Source organism: Zosterops lateralis (genome assembly GCF_965231275.1).
Source record: "Zosterops lateralis genome assembly, chromosome: 20".
NCBI lineage: Eukaryota > Metazoa > Chordata > Aves > Passeriformes > Zosteropidae > Zosterops > Zosterops lateralis.
The window spans coordinates 10,148,708-10,171,546 of NC_139780.1; the positions used below are offsets into that span (position 1 = coordinate 10,148,708).

At 41.3% G+C, this 22,839-nt stretch overlaps 1 protein-coding gene across 2 annotated transcripts in view; it reads left to right on the plus strand.

Moving 5' to 3' along the window:
* Positions 1 to 22,839, plus strand: part of AK8 (adenylate kinase 8) — a gene marked incomplete at its 5' end in the record, with an annotated part of 66,437 nt that overhangs the window by 26,915 nt on the left and 16,683 nt on the right. For both annotated transcript variants that reach the window (XM_083876131.1, XM_083876132.1), the window contains one exon: positions 12,292 to 12,433. In XM_083876131.1, the coding sequence (XP_083732257.1) occupies positions 12,292 to 12,433 (142 nt within the window). The remainder of the gene's footprint in view (positions 1 to 12,291; positions 12,434 to 22,839) is intronic.

The following is a 22,839-nucleotide window of genomic DNA, read 5'->3' on the forward strand; positions in this document are numbered from 1 at the left end:
CAAATGGTTTCCAGTGGTACAAACACAAGGAGACAATCGTGCTGAAGATGGAGAAATCTCAGTTAAGCTTCAGTATTAATGGAATTTTGAGCAAAGCCCCCCTGAGCAAAGAGAAATCTTCACTGTCCTTTATTTTTAGCAAAGAAATTTATTTGGCAAGGTGAAAAGCTTGAAAATCTCCTCTTTTTTTGCACAATAGCTTAATTCTGAGGCTGAATTAGACAGTTCTGAAACACGAGCCTTTAAAATTAACTGAGGTTCCCTTGATACCAGAACCAGAGATGCAGGACTTTTCCAGGCCTTTCCAAAAGACCTTTGGCAGCCTGCAGCTTTGGGAATGCCATCCCCCTGTCAGGCACTTCATCCAAGCCACAGAGTGATGGATTTTAACTCTGAACTTCATCTCCAGTCAATGGGTTGCATTTATTCCTAATGCAGCCACCACACTGCTGGGAGTAGGGGCTGCTGTGGGGGCCATGGGAATCGAAAGCAGGAATCTCTGCAGCCTGCAAGAGAGAAGCTGAGTCCTCTGAGATCTAGGAGAGGATTTCCTGAATTAGAGACACCCAGAATGGGCATTTAACTCAAAGGCAAGACATCTCAGAGTTTATTATGCAGTGGATCCGAGGTCTCCAGGTGTGGGAATAATTCCTTCCTGTGTAATCTGGTTGAGCTGAATGTGGCTGGGTTTGAGTGCACTTTAACTCACACATGGAGATCCTTTTAGGCTCTGGGCCTGTCTTTCATGGTATCCATTAATTTCAGAATCTTGTGTACATACTGTAATTTCACTGTCTGCTCATCTCTGTGGAGAGGAGGATTGTAAATACCTCACTCTCTAAATTTCAGTTATGGCTGAGATGGGCGTTTGGATGTTCTGTTTATTCAAAGACAGCTCCTTTAAAAGCTTCCTTTACTAAAATGCTCTTTGTGTGTTTTATAAACTTCATCTTAACCATTAAAGTTCCTTAAAGGAGATGCATTCCCAGTAGAGTAAAATAATTGCACTGATCATAATTTTTAGCCAGTCCTAAAAATATGCACATCCTTAGTCTGAGGGAGCTGCTTTCATTTCAGGAAAATGAAATTGAAGTTGTAATTCCTTTCTTCCTCCAAATTAGAAATTATTTCAGATTTAGATTAATTTTTTAATACAGCATGCACAGATAAAGCTGTACAACACTTCTGAATGTTAATAGGGATCATAACTATATTCCTGTGCATTATGCTAAAAACTCTCCCTTAGATTTGCTGGTTATGCACATATCTATTTTATTTGGTGGGACACAGCACAAAATTAAGGGCTGAATAAAGATAAATATCATCCAGCAAAACCAGAAATAATAAGTTCTGTCATTTTGCTAATCCTCCTCTCCCAGGGATAACAAAGAATGAATTTACATTAGTAAACACTAACAAGAATTCATTACTGCCCTCACAAGAGGCTTGGAGAAAATGGAATAACACAGGGTACTGAAGAGGAAAGGTGGGCAAAGAATCTTTACATCTTTGCTCTCTTGCTGCAGCCCAGGTTACAACAGGGGAAAGATTCTCCTGCTATGATTGACTACAGTCAGTTTCCAGAAAAATCTCACTTGCAAAGACTCAATAGCAGACAGTGTTGTAATTGGAAAAGCAATTACAACTTCAAACCTTTTCTTTACATTTCTGGTTGTAAAGAGGCTTAGCTGTTCCTGTGGAGGGGGAATCATGCAAGTGACATTGGCACAGAACAGTGGAACCAAAGGCAGACCAGGAAAGATGTTGTTCTCCAATCATTACTTGTCAAAATGAAAGCAGTGCCGTAAAATCTTGAGGACATACCTCATATATTCTTAAAATGCTCCCCCAGGGGACTGATCTCAGTGAGTTTCCCTTCTTGTGGACACCACTGATTGCATACAATTAGTCATTTAAGATGTGCCAACAGGGCGTGTTGTGGTGCTGTAACAAGGCTCCATCAAAGCCCAGCCTGTTCAAAGCTGACTCATTATGGAATTACTGAGGCTGCCCACTGTCTGTTCTGCTCCAGTTCTGCTTGGCTAACCCAGATCTCTTCATGGCTCTAGGATTCATCAACATTCTTTGTGCTGCTTTTCCTGTACTGCTGCTTCATCTTACAGGAACAGCCCAGACAATTTTGTTATTCACCTCAAAAGTCAACCCAATATTCCCATTTTCTATGTTTTCTAGTGTTTGCTGTCTCATAAAGACCTGATTTTTGTCAAAATCCTCAATTTTGTACATGGTGATTTATTTTATCTAATGAAGGCAGCATAGATATTTTTGAGCCCATTAATTTTTTAATTCCCATGACATTCTAGTCTACAATAGGTGCACACTAGATAATGAAAAATACATTTTTGGTGATAAGCTTTCTGCCTGTCATAAACATTGAGTTGTGCTTTGGACAACCAGTCTGAAATGCAGAGACTGTTCCTTTAGGATGCTGTGGTTTCACCGAGTACTGGGTAGTTATTATTAACTGTACTCTGGGCAGAAAATTACCAGCATTGGAGTCTAAGACAAATCTTCTTGTCACTAACTCCAGTTAGATTAACTCTTGGTCAATATGCTAAATTCAGCACACATCATTTGTCTGGGCAGCCTGGCAAGAAATGGAGTAAGAGGTGAGTGCAGTGCCCAGAACCCTCCCATAGGCAGCAAGTGCCACAAATTAATTTATTTGGTTTGATTCCTTCTGAAATGTTCTGAGAAGGCAGACTTGGCCCTCCCCTGGATAGATAATGCCTCTGTAGAAAGGCCCTCACAGGCCTGAAGGCGACCTTTAAACAGAATTCCTCTCCTCAGGTTGCTCCATTTCTGAGGAGGGCTGGACAGCCTGCTGGACATGTCTCACTGAAAACATGGACAAACATTAATTTCAAGTTCCATCTGATCTTTGTTCACCATCTTAAAAATGTCTGTCACAATTTGATACCCTGGGAGAACAACAAAAAAAAAAAATTGCAGAAAACATTTTGGATTTCCCCACCTTAATGTCCCTGGTATTTGCCCCTTGAGGTGTTTGCATTGTGTTAATGAAAGGACAAGCAGAAGCATCACAAAGATAGGGAAGGTCATCAGTCAGTTGAAATCTGCATGTCATTCTGTCCAGTTTTTGTGGTAGAATAGCCTAGAGTCATCACTGCTAATTAATATATCTGTTTGTGAGGCTGGAATAAATATAACCAAGAAAAGTGAGACGACAGGAAAGCAGCATGAAGAAAAAAAACATTCCCAAACCAGTAAGATTCTGCTTTTCAGCTAGGAGAACTGCTATTAGTTTGAGTAATTGGGTTTTCTCCCACCAAAATGAAGATTCAAGAGGTAAGAGAACTGATTCATGGAACACACATAACATTACACTGTTTGCAGCCTGTTAGAATTGAACACACACAATCTGTGTTGGTTTTTTACCTCTTCCTTTTTCTATATATATTTTTTTAAGTTGTAATATCTGAAGCTGTCCCCAGTGGCAGTCTGCACATAGGGGGTAAAATCTGGAATTCCCTAATTTCTCCTGTTTTCTAATGAAAACTATTACTTGTACAAATACAGATTTCCCCTTATTTTAAATTGCAGTGGTTTTAAAGGGGTACTTTTTGGTGTAGCCTCTGAAAGTTGGGGGTCCCCTGGTGATTGTGATCACAGTCTCACTGAAAACACTTTGCTCTGTTCGTGGTGGGTTGGTTTTTTTGGGTGTTTTTTTTTTTTACATCAAATTAATATTCTCATCACTGAGCACGAAACGCAGATTTGACAATAGAGCGGCTCCTCTTTGTTAAAAACTCGCCGCGAGTTTCAGAGTTGAAAGGATGAGTAAATCTTGATATCTGAGGGGGTAAAGCTCAGTGTTATTTCTTGTTTTTAAGAGCGCTGTACTGGCGAGCTGCAAGCTGTCTGAACATTGCAGAGACCCTTTGGGAGCTCCATTGGTTTTCAGCAAGCCTTTGCATGCAGTGTGTTTGTACTGGCTGAAGACAGCGCATGGCTCTCTAAATAATTTACAAGTTGATTAATAGACTCACATGGGTATAATTAGAAGAGGGAGAGACAGCAGCTACAGTAACGGGTACAGTGCTTGGGGGAACTAGAGACTTTATTTTTTTTAAAGAAACTTTCTAGGGTGCTGGGCGTTTGAAGATAAGTTGGGAAGAGCTCAGTGCCTCTTCTCTTTTGAAGTGGAAATAGGACAGTTTGAATCCGTCGAGTTTAATTTTTCACAAGCTTTAGGGGCCCTGCAGTGCAACTCCCTTTTTATTATTGAAAAAAACTCTCCATTTTTCTTTCATTTTTCACACACATGCACACACACACACACACACACACACAGAGTCCAAACAGGAGCTAATAAACAAATCGATTTTCTACTTTATTTTAAGGTAGTTTTGCAGCAATTCTGTAGCTCCCCTAAATGTGCACGTTGCTCCCAAATAAACTGTGTAAACTTACAGAGATATTTATGAATACACCACACTTTAATTTATGCATTTTTAAGAAACCTTCACCTCTGTTTGACAATGCTTTTGAAGTAGCTTCGTTTTTCAAGTCAAACTTTTGACTTTTCCTCTGGGACTGCTACAAAGGGTTTTTTATGGAAAATAGGTAGCTGCCTTTTTTTTTTTTTTCTACTAGGAGAAAATTGGTGGTCAAGAGAACATAATAATTTTTTTTATTTTATTTTCTGTTTTAGGTGGCCATATTTTTATATAAGGTGCAAGGTTGTAGAACAGAAAGTTTTAAATGCAGACATATAGACAGTAGGTTGTAATTTCATTCCCTGAGTTTTACTTTTTCATGAGTTGAATCACTGCAAGATGATAAATCACAATTCCCTTTTCCTTTATTTGAAAATCTAGAATGTATTTTTCTTTATTCCACAATCCAGATTGGTGTATTGATACTCAGAGCTGGAGTGAGCCTTGGTCTACAAAGATATTTTTAAAGGCCACCTCACTTAGGAGTGAAAACAAAGCAATCAAAAATCCACCCTAAAAAGCCAACCCTGGAAGCCAGACCAGGCAAAATAAATGCAATTGGATTAAAGAGAGGAGGGCAGTTGTTTTCTGGAGCAATTGTGATAATCAGTCAGGTCATGGATACAGTCCTCAGTCCTGCCTATATAAAATGGTTTTGTAGTGATATTCACCATTCCTGCTGTTGCTGGAGGATCAATTTTCCAATATTTTTGCCACAAACCCTCATGGATTCGAGTGAAGATGTGGCCCTTGGCCATTTGGGGCCTCGTGGTCAGGGGCTTTTAAACAGCAAAGTAAAATATAAACATTAAGTATTAATCTTTTATATCCATATTGATCTTTGTTGCTGACAGTTATTCTTTAAAATTTAGGGAAGTGCAGGTTCCTTTCCTTTCCTTGCAGCACTGTCTCCTCACCAAAGGGCTGCTCACTTGAATTCTGTGTGGTTTTGAGTTTGGGATGGAGATATCATAGGAGGCTTTATTAAAAAAAAAAAAAAAAAAAAAAAAAAGTACATGTTGTCAGCATCTCTTTTTTGGAGTTTAACATAAAATTGTGGATTTGGCTCTGTTTCAGGGGGTATAATACAAAAATACAAACAGAACCAGGCTGCTGTATGAAACAGTCTGTCTTCATGACAAGGAAAACATTAAACAGCTTTTGTGTGTCCTTTTCTATTTTTAAATGTCACTTTAATGTGGCTGGGAGGTGTCAGGAGAAGGGGAGACACAGGACTAGGCAGGATCCATCCCACTCTTGGGGGTCTGAGGAAACCCTTCAGTATCACCCTCCCTTCTCATCCCATGGGGAGCAGTACTTGGTGTAAAATGCCAAGATGTTTTTCACCATGTTTATCAGACCAATTTTTTTTTTTTTTTTAATATTATCACTGTTGAGAAGGGTTTGTAGGTCAAATTCTTCACTGTGTTCTTCAGCAGAGCTGAACTTTTAGAAATAAGGAAGGAAATAGGAACTTGGTTGATGATGGAAATGAGGAGTCCAATGGGTTTGAAGTGTAGTTGTTCTCTCTGTCCAACTGTAGTCTCCCTGTGGAAACCAAAGGAGTAAAAAGAAATACAAATATACATTTTGTTACTCTGAAAGTTTCTAAAACTTTCAGAGCAGACCCATCCCTGTGAGATAGTTCAGAGCAGGCAGGTAAACTGAGGCAGAAAACTTTGTTCAGCTCAAGCCCTGCCATGATCAGGGAGCGTGGGTGGGAATCCAGGTGTGTAAATCCTGACCTTGGAGCCAGCCCTGCATCATCCTGGGAGTCAAATCCATGGAAAATAGCATAGGAGCCATTTTTAGTGGGAAAAAAGCTTTTTGTTTGCATGCTGGATACTCAGTTTGGGGTGAATTCCCTTTGCTGCTAACAGGTAAAGTGGTGTAAGGGGCTGAAATCTCATCACTAAAGATGCTCAGGTATAGATTCCTGAATCTCTGGTTTGCTACCTGTGAGGAGGCATTTCTGAAGGTCTTAATTTATCCTGTACCATATGATTTATTGTTATATATGATCAATAATTTGGGATTGTAGCTGCTTTAGAAATAGTATAATTTCCACTTTAATACAGCTAATTCCCATTTTAAATGACCAAAAGCCGAAAAAAACCAAAAATAAAACCAAGGAAAGACTGGTTCTCATATATGCTAACAAGCAGAAATATTTTAAAGGTGGAAATTAAATATTTTACCGCGTTATTTATTTTACTGTATTAAAAGAACGACTCCGATTCTTACGGAAGCCCTTCTCAGCAGTGTCGAACGAGCGAGTGGAGACGGGATTTCTGTAGGAACGGTCCCTTTGATGGATGAGCGCCCGCGTTGTGTTCGCAGCGGTGCGAACCCGCGGCGGTGCTGGTTTTTGCTGTCCCTTCTTCCAACCCGATAAAACCGGAGATGTTTTCGGTGTTCCCGTGCCAGCCCGGCGCTGTCGGGGTTTCAGGAGGCCTCAGCAGCGTCCGGAGCGGGCGCGTTTTCCCCGAATTCCCAATTCCCGAGATTTCCGCGGCGCCGCGGCCGCTGCTGCCCGCGGGGCGGGGACCGGCTGCGCTGCCCGCCGTGACCGCGGGGTGGCGACAGAGAACAGCCAACGGCGGCCGGGCCGAGCGGGGCTGAGACCCCCGGGAGACCCCCGGGACCACCTCGGGATCCTGCGGGGCTGAGACCCCCGGGACCCTCCGAGGCCCCGCCGGGTGTGGGGGCCGGAGCCCCCCTGGACTCCCCAGGACCCTCGGGGTGCGTGGAGTCGGAGCCTCCCGGGGTTCCTCGCCGGGTGTGCGGGGCCAGAGCCCCCCGGAGCATCCCCGGAGGGACCGATCCCCTTGTCCTGAGCCCAGGCAGGCAAAGGCCGGTGTTTTCCTCCCGGTGCCGCTGCAGAGCGCTCGGCCCAGTGTTTATTTACGGTACCGAGGCGGCCGCACACAAACCTGCCCGTCCTCACCCACCGGCGGCTCGGAGCATTAGCCGAAATTATCGACCAGCCCACGCCACGGTAAATCACTGCTAAATCATTCTCGAACACATTAAAAACCGATTTATACAATCTCGATCGATGCCATCTCTGAGGACCTTAATGTGGGCAAGAAAACAGAGTAGAGAAAGGCAGTTACTCATTGTGAATCATCCAGAGTTTCTAGAGCAATAAAATGAGGAGATCTCATGCTTTGCTAAATTTGGGATCTCCTGGACAATTCAGGAAAGTAGCCTTTGGCAGTAGCTTGTACTCAGGACAAGATGTTAACTGTCAGGACTGGGATCAAGCCTCAGGCATCTGAATTAGCTGTGGAAGTCTTCAGACCTTTCAAAAAAAAAATCTCTGTAAGCAGGATAAAGCATAGATGGGCAGTATTGTCAAAAGGACCTTTTAGAGCACAAAACTGACCGAATTTGTATCTGCAGATGCATTTATGCTGTTCTTAGAATCGAGATTTTATAGATTTGGAGAAGTGAGTCGATACCCTCCAAAAGTCTGTTTTAAAGGGAAATATACAGAGGAGGTATTAATTTAAATATGGTAATTATATAGCTTGGAGCACTGACAGCATTGAAGTTATTGGAGAATAGTGCCCTGCAATCTCTCAAATGGTGTTTTTCCCTTTCAGACTGTGCCTTTTGTTACTGCTCTGTTACTTTTGTCTGGAGCAGATGGGATGATTTTGTAACTGATTGCCTGATTTTGTAACTGATTGCCTGATCCGGGTTTCTATTAGTCCTGCAGATCCCTGAATTGAGGAAGAGCTAATAGGCCACACTCCTGTGAGCTTCATGAGGACATACCTCTCATGAGAAGTGCCTGATACCTGTGAAAACCTTTGAAGCTCTGAGAAGTAAATTTATTTTTTAAATGTTCTGCCGGAAGGTGCTGATCTACAGCCCTGGAGATGGAAAATCTCTGGGTATCCACCCAGCAGTTTCCAGCATGAGCAGCAGCCCCTGCCTGATCAAATCCCTAAAAAGATTAAATCACTTCTTAGATCCACAGCTGCCAATTCAGGGGTGTAGTCTTGATCACTAACGTGGTGAAACAGGCTGGGAGATAAAGGAGGCAAGGAGTGTGGGGTTGGTGTAGGCACAAAGAAATTATATTTCCATCTGGAGCTGGTTGTGGCTTCATTCTGCTGTTATTCCATGCCTGGAGTTCGCTGTGATCCTGGTTGTAGTGGTTTTACTTTTGCTAATTTCTGCATCTCATAATTAGTGCAGTGGTTTGAGTGTTTGCTAGAATTATTTACTGTTTTTCTGCTGTGAGATAGGATTAGGAGGAAAGCAAAATAGGCTCAAAGTTAAAAGGTATAAAGACAGGCTTATTAACAAAACTATAAGAAAGAGAAAAAAATCAGAATAAAACTTTTAAAACACTTTTCTTTCCCCTAAGAGCTTTTTTTTTTTTTTTTTTTTTTTTTTTTTTTTTTTTTCCCCTCACAGACAACGCTGGTCCACAGCTGTGTCTGGTGCTCTCAGGAGTCACTGCAGCTCAGTGGCTCTGCAGCTTTACTTTGAGGGGTGAATTTTACTTCTGTGCCTAATAGAGATGTGCTCCCACCTTACCTAGTCTGGATATCTCTTTGCAGCAGCACATTGTAATTTTTACAAGAAACCTACCTTTGGACTTCTCTAATGATAAAGTAAAATCTCTCTCGAGTCTCATTCCCCCAACTTTCAGAGTTGGAAACTCACACAAGCTTAGGTTGAAAAGGAATTGATTATTCAAAGCTCTTGTGCTTCATAATCTCCTTAAAACATGTAGATTGACTGTCTCATCAGGAAAGCTCTATATTTTACTTTGCTATATGCCCATTGGGTCATGTGCTTAAGGCCAGGAGACCTCTGGCTAGTTCCTCACAGGCTCTGTTCCCCTCCAATTACAGGTTATTAATTTGCCTCACATTCCAGAGACAGTTCCACATGAGTGAAAAGGAATTCTGTACTGCAGAGTTCTTCATTACCTACTCTGTCTGTACTACAAAATAAGAATAATACTGATTTTTTCTTTCTTTCTTTCTTTTTTTTTTCCTTCCCTCTGGTCTGTGGAAGATGTTTTACAGTTTTAATGCAGCTGTTTTAAGTGTGACTGTTCCTGTTCAAGGGCAGCTGATGTACTTTGTAATGCCACCAAGCAGCCAACAAGCTCTGTTCCCCTATTGTGTTGAAGTGATAGGTATGTTTGCTAATCAAGAGGAGAGCAGAGCTTGCTGTCTGACTTGTTTATGTTTTATTTCTCACCATCAAGCTTTAGAGGGAGGCACAGAAAATGTATAAGCATTTATATTATTCAGTGATGTATATGTGTACATGGGTGTTGCTGATGTCTTGCAGTCACTCCTGGCTGAAGGGAGAGAGGTGTCAGGTGTCCCCAGCATCCTTCACAACACCCCAAACCTGTCATGTCATTAGATAAACTATTAATTGTCTCTGCATCTCAGTTTTTTTCCCCCTTGTGTGATTGCTTCAGTTTTGTTCCAAAATAGTGACCAGAGTGGAGGGTTTTGATCATCAGGGCTCACTGAGGTCCTGTGGGAAGTGCTCAGACCCAGGAGATGTCCCAGGTTCCCATCAGAATTGCTTTTTAATTTCCTCATAGACTGCAGTGTTTCTCCTTCCCATACGAAGGATGGAAGCAAACTGGAACTGGGGAATCTCCCAGGATCTGCTGGAAGCTCAGCAGCACAGGATTTCCATCTTTCTGTGCCATTCCTGGGCCTCCCAGCCTCTGCCCTGACCCCCTGTTCATCTGACAGGGATGTCAACTCTGGCAGAATCCTGCTGCACTTTTACTCATGGGTTTGTAGGTTTTATTCCAATTCCTTGCAAAACTGTTTTGAGCATTCTGAAATTAGAAAATAAAATCATGTCCTTTGTCATCTCTGTAAATCCATGATTCCAGTAGGAATTGTCATAAAATAACAAATAACATACATGAAAGAAATTTTGTGCTGCAGCCAGAAATTTGGGACTGTGGGAAAATTCTACTGGTCTTTGTATGGAATACATTTTGGGGAAGGAGAAGGGTGGGTTGGTTTGTTATTCTTTATTCCTGCTAGGATGTGTTGGGTTTGTATGAATTCTTGTAAGCTGGAGAGAGAACTGCCCTGGAAAGAGCTCTGAAATTCTCCTGTTCTCCCTCCCTGCCTGCTGCAGCTCAGGTCTTGGATAGGGAAGAAGCATCCATCTGATAAAATTCCTTCCTGCTGCTGTGCTATTGTTACAGTTAGTTTTATGAATCCCATTTTTAACAGACTACTCAGTTTTTGCATTGTCATTTTGCTCTTTGTCAAGTGTGTGGGTTTATTCCGTCCTCTTTTTCTCATTTCAGCAGATGGAGAATATTACTCTCTTTAACTTGTTCTTTTATAATGTGAAGTGGATATCCTCAATTAATACACTAATCTGTTTCCTAATTAATTCCCTGTGGTTTTCCTTTCTTTTTGTTGGTACATTGAACCCTGAGTGCAGTTCTGTAAACTCAGTAATTTGATTATTTAAAGGAGAAGCCATGAATTTCATGATAGAGGTGCAACATTAAATTCCAGCAGCAAATGGATTCTATTATTGCAGTTTAAAACCTGCTTGTTCCCGGGGTAGAACTGTGCGCTGCTAATAATTCACTCTGCTAAAATCCAGGAAGATTGCTGTCAGCTTGTCCTGAAGAGAAGTGCAGTGCTAGAAATCTGACACATACACTCTCCTACAAGCACTTGTTGTTGTATTTTTGTATGCAGATGTGATGGCAGGGTGAGCATCAGAACATCAACCTGCCATGAAGGGGATTTATGTAGCAATTTCTCTCCTGTTTTCAGTAGAGGCACGGGGTGTATCAGACAGATGAAGGGAAGGGGCTCTTCTTCCTGCTCGGGAATTGATTTGGTTGCTGCTTTGGGAAGCAACTCCAGGTGATTTTGCTGTCCTTTCTTTGGGGTTATTTGACACTGAGCCTGAGACACTGACAACAGTCACTGGAAAATCTATAGTCACTCTGGTTGAACTTAATAATTTAATTCTGAACACACCTCCTCCTCCCCCCCCCCCAAAAAAAAAAAAAAAAAAAAAAAAAAAAAAAAAACAAAAAAAAAAAAAAAAAACACCCCCAAGATCTAAGTACCTTAATTGAAGTATTTTACTTTATAAAGACTCTAGTGAAAATGTGCAGGATACTTCCCCACCACTGTGTCCCACTAAATAGAATTTTAAAAGCTCCGTAGTAGTTGTTATCCTAGTCAGGATCTTGCTGATGTTCTCTCTTGCCCTAAAGAAAAATAATAACAGAGAAAAAAGAGCTTTTAGCTCTAAAATTAGGGGTTCATCAATGCAGTAGTTCAGGTTGTTGAAATTAGTTTTGGAAAGTATTTTCAGTTATAAAATCTTCAAGTCTTGGGGTAAATTGGAGCAGTAGCACAGAGAGTCTATTGTGGCAGAAGCATTATCACCTGCTGAGTTCAATCCAGAATACTGAGAAATTCCTTTCCTGTCTTAGGATTTCTTTTCCACAACTCAGGTCATTGTTTTTGCATTTTGATAAGATTGTGTCACACATGTCACAATTGTGACACCAGTCCAGTGTAGCTGAGAGGAAAAAGTACATTGCAAAATTACCAGGTTTTACCAAATCCAGGTAAAACTTTGCTTTGATCCTACAGTTCCTTGTGAGTTTGGGGGTCCCATGACAGTAAATACGCAGATGCCCAATGCCAATCAGTCATAAATGGGAATAACAGTTTGGTTTGGTTCCAGAAGGACTTATGAGCACCTCCCTTCACTGCAGACTCAGCAGACACAGAATAAATGTCACCTTTTTCCTCCTTTGCAGTGCCAGACAACCTTGTCCTGAGGCTGCTGACAGAACGCCTGAGCGCCCTTGACTGCCTGACCAATGGCTGGGTGCTCTCTGGCTTCCCCAGGGATGTGGGGCAGGGAGAGCAGCTGCATAAAGCACAGATTAATCCCAACAGGTAAGGGAGAAGCCCAGCCATCACACTGTTGTAGACATGACACATTTGTTTGTGGAAAGATACAGATCTTTATTGACGTCGTTTGTGCTGCTGCATCTTAGTTTTTGCTTCCTCGGTGAGGAAAGGGGTCCTGCTCCTGGAGAGTAGGAAATAGAGCCCTGGCCTGACAAATGCTCCAGATGGCCAAACTGTGGGAGAGAGAAAAGGTTTGTTGTTCTGGTTATTTGTTTGAGTTGTCTCTAAAGCCAAACCATAAGAAATGGATTAAAGTTTGGATTATATGAGAAGATGTATTTTATTTGCAGCAGGAGGTGGGGGATCTACATCTTCTTTCTTCAGCATTGACATAATACCATGGAAATATATTGGTATTGCAAGGAGCTCGTTATGAGACTTTTGGGTTTTGTGAAATAATTAAAAACAACACGAGAATTACATTTTATTTGAGCTGTAATGAATTGTTCAGAAATGTAATATGAAAGACATCAGCATCCAAAGAGAACTGTTACGAGTGCCAAGCAAATAAAATAGAGTTACTTTTCACAGTTGGTCCAATGGTGGGGAGGATTTAAAGTGCTGGTGCACTCATCAAAGCTGAGAGGCTTTTCCATTCCCATCCCAGGCCTTCCTGGTTCTGTCCATCCTACTGCCTGGCACAGTGGCCATTCCAAAGGCAAACATGGGAAATTTGTGATCTTTCTGCTTCCAAGGAAGATGTTCTTACCTAAAAAGTGGTGGTAGGAGAGGTGCATTACCCACATCAGAGTTTAATTTGGCAAAGTTACTCTTCCTGTGTGTCCTGTGTGATTGCCCTGGATTCCCTCCTGAACAGGGATAGGAGAAGGATGGAAAAGGTTGAGGTTGAGTTGGAGAGAGAATAGAGGGGAGTGCTGAGGGAGGGAGCTGCCAGTCATCCATCAAGGTTTGAAAAGGAAACCATACGAAAACAGCAGTAACTTCATTTATCCAAAGTAAGACCATATGCATCTTAAACAGGAATCCATTGCATGAAAGAAATGAAGAAAGAACCTCAAAACTTGTGCTGGACTCAGTTAAACCTAATTTCCCACAGATTATTATTCCTCTTGTGCATTTAGAAGGAAGGTACTGAATCCCTAAACACATCTGAGTCCCCGAGATCAGTGTGAATACTCGAGTGTGCCCCTCGTGCTCCTGCACAGGATTGAGACCTCATCAAGGGAGGAAGAGCAACTCATTATAGAATTGGATGTGTGGAAATTCACACTGATCCATTTGCTCAGCCTCCCTTGGCTTTAAAGAGCTCTGCACGTTCACATCTGAGTTTAGAATTTGGTCCCTGTTTTATACAGGGGTTGAAGTGAGGGACAGAAATAGACATGGAGCTCCCTGATTGATCTCGGAGCTGATATTTTCCATGAAGCTGAAGTGGTGGGGATGTAAGGGAGAGAGGGTGATTATAAACAAAAGGACACATTGCAGCCTAGGATAGCAGGGCAGTAATTCAGTTTCAGTTGTGATGTGAGTTATAAAACACTATCTGCAGAGGTGGTGTTTCTGACATCAGGAGAAAAACCTGATAGAATTATAGCCTTGAAATCAATCTGGGAATAGGATGCAGAAATCTATAAATCAGACACAGAACAATCTACAAAGTCTCATTTTTAGGAGGGCTCTGTTGATGAAATTAGATTAAAATAAATTTACATATATATCAAGTTTATTATTAAAATCTAGTCACATCAGTAAACAAAATTATTTGTGAAAGAGAATGTTACTCTGGTTTTTGAACTCAGAGTAGACCTCTTTGGCTGATCAGAACACAGAGTTATTGTCTCCTTGTCAAGTCACAAATCTATTCCTTAGACCTAATAAATGGTTAGTGTTCAAATACTATGTTTTATCTGACTCCCACCTCATAAAGCTACCACACATAATACTAAATTATACAGCATTGAGCAGGATCAGTCTCCTGACTCCTCCATCTTATAGAAAGAAAAACAAACCTAGTAATTGATGGTAGAAAAGAAGGAAAATAAAGTTATTTGAAAACAAACAAAATGGGCTATAAAGTTTGTTAAAATGTAATAATAAAAAAAATCTCATACAGCATCAGCTACCGCATCCAAAGAACTGCCCTGGAACAAAAAGGAAAATAATTCAATTTTCACTGAACAAGTAGGGGATTTCTTGAAATTAGAATTTGCAGGAGAGTGAGGATTTGCTGGTGGAGTGGCACAGGAAAAGCTGCAAGCCCTGACTCCCAAAGAGCCCAGGGAAGACAGGAGCTGCTCTCTGTGTTCCCTCTGTGAAGCAGCTCCTGCCTAAGTGGACAGGATCCTCCTGCCATTGAACCGGGGCAGCCTTTAGGGCAAATGAGGAGCTGAATCTGTTAATGGCCTCTCAGCTGGGGAGGAAAAGATTAACCATTTACTGCCATCCACCACTTAGTGCCCGCCTGAGTGGGAATCCACAATCACAGGGTGGCTGCTGACACCCTGAGCCGCTGACACAAAGGACTGACTTCAGTTCCTCACCCAGATGAGTGGAAATGGGGAGTAAATGAGAATAAATTTTATCTTTTTTGGTTAGTGCTTAAGCAACAAAAAGAAACGTATAGCATAGCCATGGATGGTTCTACTGAAAACTCAATGTAATATCCACCAAAGTATTTTTTTATCCTTTTTGCTCTCTCCCAAACTTGGAGTTAAAATAAGATTCAGCAGCAGCAGTGTCGTGTTGTGACTCTCTGGTTGTCACCTTCAGCTGGTTCTTGCCCATTTCTCTGCTGGGCCCATGCCAGCTTAAGGCAATCAGGAATGTAAGGATTCCCTGAGCCAGAGGATCCTTTGGAAAACTCTTAATCACCCCTTTTCCTTGACTTTATAGTCTCTTTTTCAACGCTGTACTTTGGGCCACCAAATCATGTGGAATGGAGTTTCATGTTTCACTGGGTGTCATATGAAAATATTTCATAAGTTTTTTCCAGATGCATTTTTCTCTTGAGAAACAATTACAGACATTCCCTGGTCATGTTTCCCAATACTCCTGATTTTCTAAGCCCCTTGTATTTGCCCTTCAGTCACCCCTTTCCCAGACAAAGAACCTTGATCTGTCCTTTTTTTTCTCCTAGAAATCATTTCACTCTTTTGATCATCCTGTTCTCTCCCCTCAATGGGCATTCCAGCTTTATTTTTTTGCTGAGATGGGACACCCAGAACTGCAGTTGAGGGCAGCACTGTGTACTGGAGGTGGATAAAATAAACATTTTTATTTTGATCTTAACTCCATCATTCATAATTGCTGCTATTCTCTCAGATGTTATGGAATAGATTTTGGAAGAACATCTTCTGTGTGCAGACTATGGTAAATAAACATTGTCTGTGTCACTGAAAATATACCAAAAATATACAAAGTGTCAAAAATCTCAGTTGAGTGAGTTCAGACTAGGCAGAGAATCTAATTAACTTTAACTCAAGATTTCTGTATTAAAGTTGAAGCCAGGTTTGTGTTGGAGCTCTCCTCAAGCCCTCCCATCACTGCCAAAGGTTCTGGTGTGTCCTGGGATTGCCACTTCCCTGCTCCATTAATTCCTTGGTTTTGTCCTTCTGATCTGAATCCAGGGTCACTTATTTTACTTTTCGGTGTTGATTAATTACTTCCCAAATAATACAAGTGAACAGACAAAGCTGGGCAGGGGAGGGCTGAGCCAAATGATTGACTTAACAATACATCCATAATACATTTCTAATACCCATTTTTCCAAAATTAAAGTTGCTTCTTTCCCAGTAGAGAAAAATAAACAGCAACAGCTTCTCCAGTGCAAGCTTTCCAGCAGGGTTTTATTTGGTCTTCAAAATGATGTGGCTGTGTTCCCAATTATGTCATCTTTTTACATAATATATTTCAAGCTTCTTTTTCACTACACTGCTGAGAACATGTATTCAAACAGTTGAGGATAATGAAGTTCCTAATTTCTAAGGAAGAACCTGGGAATATGTTGAAAAGGGAGAAATCAAAATGGAATTTTTTTTTTCTTTTTAACTATTTGGTCTTTACATGGGGCTTTCATATTTCTGCAGCTGATCCCAATGTGGATTAGGGATAATAAACAGCCTATTAATGGAGGCCTGAACTAGGAAATGGAGTTTGAATCAGCAGCAAAATTCAATGGCTGGCGAAGGTTAATAACTCCATTACTATCAGCTCTATTTTTGAGCCGTTTGAAGAGCTGGGTGTTAGCCTTATCTTACTCCTCATTAATTGAGCTAATAGAACCCCAGTGACCCCACCATGCTGCCATTATCTGAGAGTTTACCAGGCATGGACTGGAATACTTATCACTGAATATGTATTCCTCAGATTCATTTTTATATCAGAAATACTTTTGTTAAAGATCAGCTGCCTTCAAGTTCTTTTTTGCCTTTTCATTTCTTTGCTGCCTTTTGTAGCAGCTACTTATTTGGAAATTACATGTAAATGACTTAATTAAATCCCTATCAAGGAACAAGCTAAATCCCAAAATAGTTGCATCAAGGAAACATGATAGTGATTGAATTATTCTGATGTGGAAAAATCTTACAGAGCATTTTAAAAACTTTGACCTAATTTAAATGATGGATATTGTGTACTTATAATAGATGTGGTTTTAGTTGATGGAAGAAAAAAAATCTGATGAGTAGCAAAGAAGAAATGTTATATCTTATTTTCACCTCATTTTCAGGGAAAAAAAAATACCACCCAGAAAAATGATGTGGTAATCAAGGGACTAAATCAGTGCAATAAAATTTGCCTGCACCAGAGAGACAGAGAAACTGTAGGAAAAGTCCAAGTGAACTATGTAGGGTTTGGATTAATTTGTAAAATAGTAAAAATAATAGGCAGCACAATTCTCTGTTTCAATCATTCTCTTTTATTTTTTTTCCCAGCTCACTCTTTCAGCCATTCTGTGGCTGCTGCTTTAGTGACTCTTGTCTTCACTAACACTAATTGGTTTGGAGTTCATTTTACCTTTGCATTTCACTGCTCCCATCTCAGCTGGGCTCTTCCTCCTCCATCATCAAATCAAACAGGCTTTTGGTAAAACCGAGGGGCAGTGGGGGCTCAAGGAACCAGATCTCGCAGAGCTCTGTGATGTGCTTATGGAGTAGAAACTTGCAGCAAACTGTGGCTTTAGGTGAGGAATCCTGATCTGTGTTCCCACCCCAGCAGAGACATTGCCCCTCTTACAGTGCACCCACAGCTGAGCTCTGAGGGACCACAGCACCCTGGCCAAGGGAGAAACAGCACAGCTTCTGTTCCCCAACCAAAATCCCAGTGTTTACTGGGCAAAATTAGTAAATCTTCCTCTCACCTGAGACTCGTCTGCTTCACTCAGTGAGTGGGATCAGTTTAATCCAGTTTCTGCTCCTGGAGCCTTCTCCAGCTACAGGACTAACACAGTGATTGTCTCATCTCTTGATGCAAGTGTTTGGACACTCACCCTGCTTAACAAGATTGTAATTAAGTCATTTACCTTTGTTTCCTGATCTGCCTCCAGTGCAGAGGCATCACTGAACATGGAGTAATGGGTAAAATAAATCCAGGAATCTCCCATTGCTTTATGGGCTGTTCAGCTCTCCCAGGACTTACATATAGTGCACAAACTCACCCTCATTCTTTTGTCCACACAAACCCAATGCAAGCAGCTCCTTGTTCAGATTTCTGAGGTTTAGCCACTGGTGGGGAATCCTTATTCTTCAATCTCCTCCTCCTCCTCCTCCTCCGACTGTGCTCTCTCTTCCCTCCTAACACTACTCTGAATAGAAGCTCTTGCTCTTAAATAATCCAATAGATAGAAAATTGGATTATTACAATAAAAAGATTATGTTACTTCTGCTGCACATTCTGCCTAACCTATATTGGTCCCATAAGAGCCTTTCTCTCCTGGTGAGAAGTATTAATATGCATCTTGAGCCAGCTGTAACAAAACATCAAATGCAGTTTTAAAATCTTTCTATGGGCTTTCTGTAGGATGCTGCATTTGCTGTCACAAGCTGATTTTGCTCCAACAAGAATAGGAGGTATATTTGGCTTCAGTTGTGGGAGGCAGGGATTATTTTTAGAAGTTACCTCATCTCATACAAGCTCCTTTTGATGGCTGGAGTTTGTGTGGTGAAATCCTGGATGCAGCAATTAAGGAGTACTCTGATCTCAGCAAGCTTCCAAAGTCTCCAGGAAGAAAAAGAAGAAAAGCTTCTACTTCTAAGTCAGGATTTTTATTTTTATTGTTATTTTTAAGGACCCAACACCACATGCACAACTCTTTCATTCCTTTTGCTGCTGAAAGGAGGGAGATTTTCCTGCAGTAACTATCTCTCACAAATGAGGAAACATTAGGAAACCTGAAGACTTTCTATCCTGGTTGCCCTTACGTTGGAACTCTTTCTCTTGGAAGTTGCCACCAACATCAAGGTTGCCTTTCTGAACTCAGCACCAAACTGGAGAGGGAAATTCTGTAAAAGCAGCAGAGTCTGGACTAATTTTGATGTCTTTGGCGCTGGTAGCAAATTTTAGACAAGACAAAGCAAGCCAGTCACGTCTCAGTCCAATGACAACTTCATGATACCAATCTCTACAAATCCACAAAGGTTGTTCAGGGCATCCCCTAAAACATGACTTTGGTTTAAGTAATGAAGTGAAACAGCCAAGGAAGTCCAAGGGTTATCATTTAAATAGTACCCAAGTCTAACTCTGTGCTTTTCCCCTCTGCCCTCTCTCTGCTGAAGTTTTTATTCACACAGTTTGGAGCATCCCCAAGAGTTCACTGAACTCTCCTTCAGGTCTCTCAGTTTGCTCCTTGTTCATCTCACTCTCTGTGACTCTGGGCTGGGCTCCAGCAGTGCTGGGGCTGCTGTGGCATTGCCTGAGGTTCTCCTGCAGCTCTTCTCGAGTCCCTCCGCACCAGCAATTCTGCTGGGATGGGTGTGCAGGAAAAGCTGTGGCTGCAGTCATGCACCATCAGTGCATTTCATGGTGTGCAATGCTGATTGGTCTCACAGGGTAAAATATGATGTGCTTTGTCAATTCTGACTGTTTCCTCGTGGTCTAAAACAGTCATTTTCGAAATTTCACCTTAATTAACTCAGTAGTTAACACACAAATAAAAACCATATATATGCAATGCTGATTTTGTAGTGTGTTTGTAATGAAGATGCTAGTTTTGGGATCTGCCTAGAACCAGAAAAACTTCTGAAAAATGACTGAGGGAGGAAAATATAAAGATATGGCAGCATTTGAATGTAATTAACCAACATACTTGCTTTGCATTGGTAAGAGGACATGTGTAGATAAAGCTGATGAGAGTTTTGTAGGTGTGAGAATTGTAAATGAAGACATTTAGTGGCTGAGGAAGCACGAGGGGAAAGGAGGGCTGGCCATCGATGTCCAGCATCTCCCATCACGTCAATACCTTGCTGATTACCTCAGTAGTGTGGTAGCTGAATTTGGCTGAATATTCTTCTAAATAAATGCAGTAGGGCCACCCTTACATCTTGTTCAGGTTAAAATTGAGTTTATGAACTCCACAATCACTGGAATTCAGGATTTCTGAGGTAAAAACATGAACAGGATTGTGCCACTTGTGCTCTGATTTAGTGATCTCATTGGATCTGGGACTAATCCCAGAGTCAGAGCTCATGTGGCAAAATTGGCCCAGGCAGAAAACCCCCAGCAGAACAGGAATTTTGTGCAGAACAGTGCTGTTTTTTGCTTGGATTCTCCAGGCTGAAGATCTGGGAAGACAAGTGCATCAGTCTGTAGCAAATAGAATACAGTTTTGGTGATTAAAACTGACAAGTAATATTGCATATTCAATGGAGACTGGTTTGTCATTACCACGAGGATTAGAAAGTGTAATCTTCATTAAAACATCAGTGGATTTACTGCTGTTTGCCTTGGAACGAGATATTTGCTCAGAATTTTCTAGTGAGTAAATTTAGTAAGTGCAGGGCAATTTCAGAGAGGGAAGCTGAATCCTGCCATGGCTTATTCTGCAGGAAAGGTGTAGGAATGGTCCCTGATGTCTGACACATGCACTGGATCCAATTCTATGGGTTTGGATCACCTGCACATAAATGCGTTAATCACCATCACTTAAATTCACCTCCTTTGGCTCAGGTGTAAGAGATGACCCAGGGCTTTTATGCTTTGCAAGGATCATATTTTCTGTCCCTAAATCCGTTATGTTTGCACAATTCCATATTACAGAATGCTGTCCTTTGAAATACATTTTGTGAAAGATTTTAATTTATTCCACAGAGGCTTTTAAACATTTCCCTTTCCTAACAGGTTCTGTGTCTCTTAGCTCAGTAGGGCACTGCCATGCTTTGATAAAAAAATTCTTTTAAAATTGTGGTCTATCATTCTTTTGACACAAATGCTGATTAATATCCCACTGATATTCACTGAGTGAACAATCCTGTTCTGTTGAGAGCCTGACCAAAGGTCAAGGTACAGTAGGTTAAAAGAGTAATGGTTTCATTTAACCTTCTAGTAAAAGCTGCTACTTCTGTGAACATAATTTAAGCTGAATTTCAGGACAAGTCTATAGAAAAGGTTCCTCCTCACATACTTGCAGTGAAATCAAAGGTTTGTATTGGCCATGAATGTGCCCCAAAGTTAAACAGCTACAAAACAAAGAAATAATGTGTTTTCTCAGCCCCTTGTGTCCTGTGCACTCTTCAGTTTGACTTTTCTTTTTAAACACTTTGCAGCAAGACACTGAACTGTCAACCCTAAGTGGTGGTGGGTATGGAGGACTTGCCATATTGCCATATTTTTGTGAAGTTTCCTTTCTCCTTTTAAAAGTCCAGTTTTCTCACAGAACTCTGTCTCCAGTTGTACATTTCTAACCTCCATGGATGCTCAGTTTTAACTGGCACAGGAACAAATCTTTAGCTTTCATTCCACCACCCAAAATATAATTTAAATTTGGAAACTTGCTGCCTTTTTGGGTTTTTGTTAGAGATATTATTGCCATTCCATTACACTGAATTCAGGTTTTTATTAACTTTCTGTGAATAAATTGCTGACACGCATTTTGCTTTGTGATTATTAAAGAATTCTGTGTACTCCAGTTTTGTAATTACAATCACAGAATCCTGAAAGCTGTAAGATATTTTTAAAATCATCAAGTCCAACCTTCCAGCCAGCACCACCATGATGTTCACCACTAAACCACATCCTCAAGTGCCACATCCACACAATTTTGGGCACATCCAGAGATGGTGACTCCACCACTTCCCTGGGCAGCCTCCAGTGCAGGTTCCAAAGCCTGACCACCTTTTCCATGAAGAATTTTTTTCCTACTATCTCAATTTCCTTTGGCTCAACTTGAGACCATTTCCTCTGTTCTTACAGCAAGTAGTGTTGCTCAGAAAAATCTTATGATCAAACACAGCTAACCCAGGGGTGGCAGGAGAAATGGTTGGGCATAATGACCAGGGAAACGGAGAAATGAATTCAGTTCTTAAAGTCTTCTCTGTGGCTGCACATTTGCGTCTCAAACCTGGGAATTTTGATCAGCACAGCTTCCTAACTGCCCTGCCTGCACAAGCTTGACAGGAGCTTCCTTGGATTTATTAAGCATCAGGTTGTTTCACTGCTAAGGGCAGGAGAGCTCCAGCATCAGGATGGATATTTGGGTTTAGTTCTTGTCTCGCAGAGAATTTCTCCAGTGGTTCCTAAGTTTCTCCTGATGGTGTCTTCCTTCATCCCACCCCTACCTGACCCTGCTCTGGATCTCAACTGTTGTTTTACCTTGTTGATGCTTTGTCTATATTTGCTTTAACCAGATGCCCCTCTTTGCATGCAGCACTGGGACTCATCCCCTCTCTCCTATCAACAATAATTAGCCTTGTAAGACTAATGGAAGAAATCGTGTCTAATTACCCTGTTGAAGGCCCAATTATGTTATTAACATTTGTGGGCTATAAGCTAATGATGAGGAGAGCCTCTCATTTGCATAGCATTAAGTTAATTGAGCTGGAAGCTATGGGGTGGATAGCAGTGATGAGAGCAGGATTCTGTTACAGAATGGATAATGATGACCTGAGCAGGACGATTCACCTGACAGGTTTATTAATTAACAGCTATCTGATTACCTCAAAGAAATGGCAAGTGGCAGTGCTTCTGAAGGAAGCTGCAGTATTTTTTTTAATGAAAGGTGCTCTATCACTGTGGATGTTCTGGGGTGATTTATGGTAATGGCAGTGCGAGCTCTTTCCTGGAAGGCAGCACAAAAACCTGTTCTGGTTTCCTCCCTGCCCTTAAAAACCATTCTGCAAAGGGCTGATATTTGTGAATATTCCTCATTCTCACAAGGTGCACAAAGTCTGTACTGCTGAGTTCATGTGGTTGTCTGAGCTGTGCACTTGGGAAATTCTTAA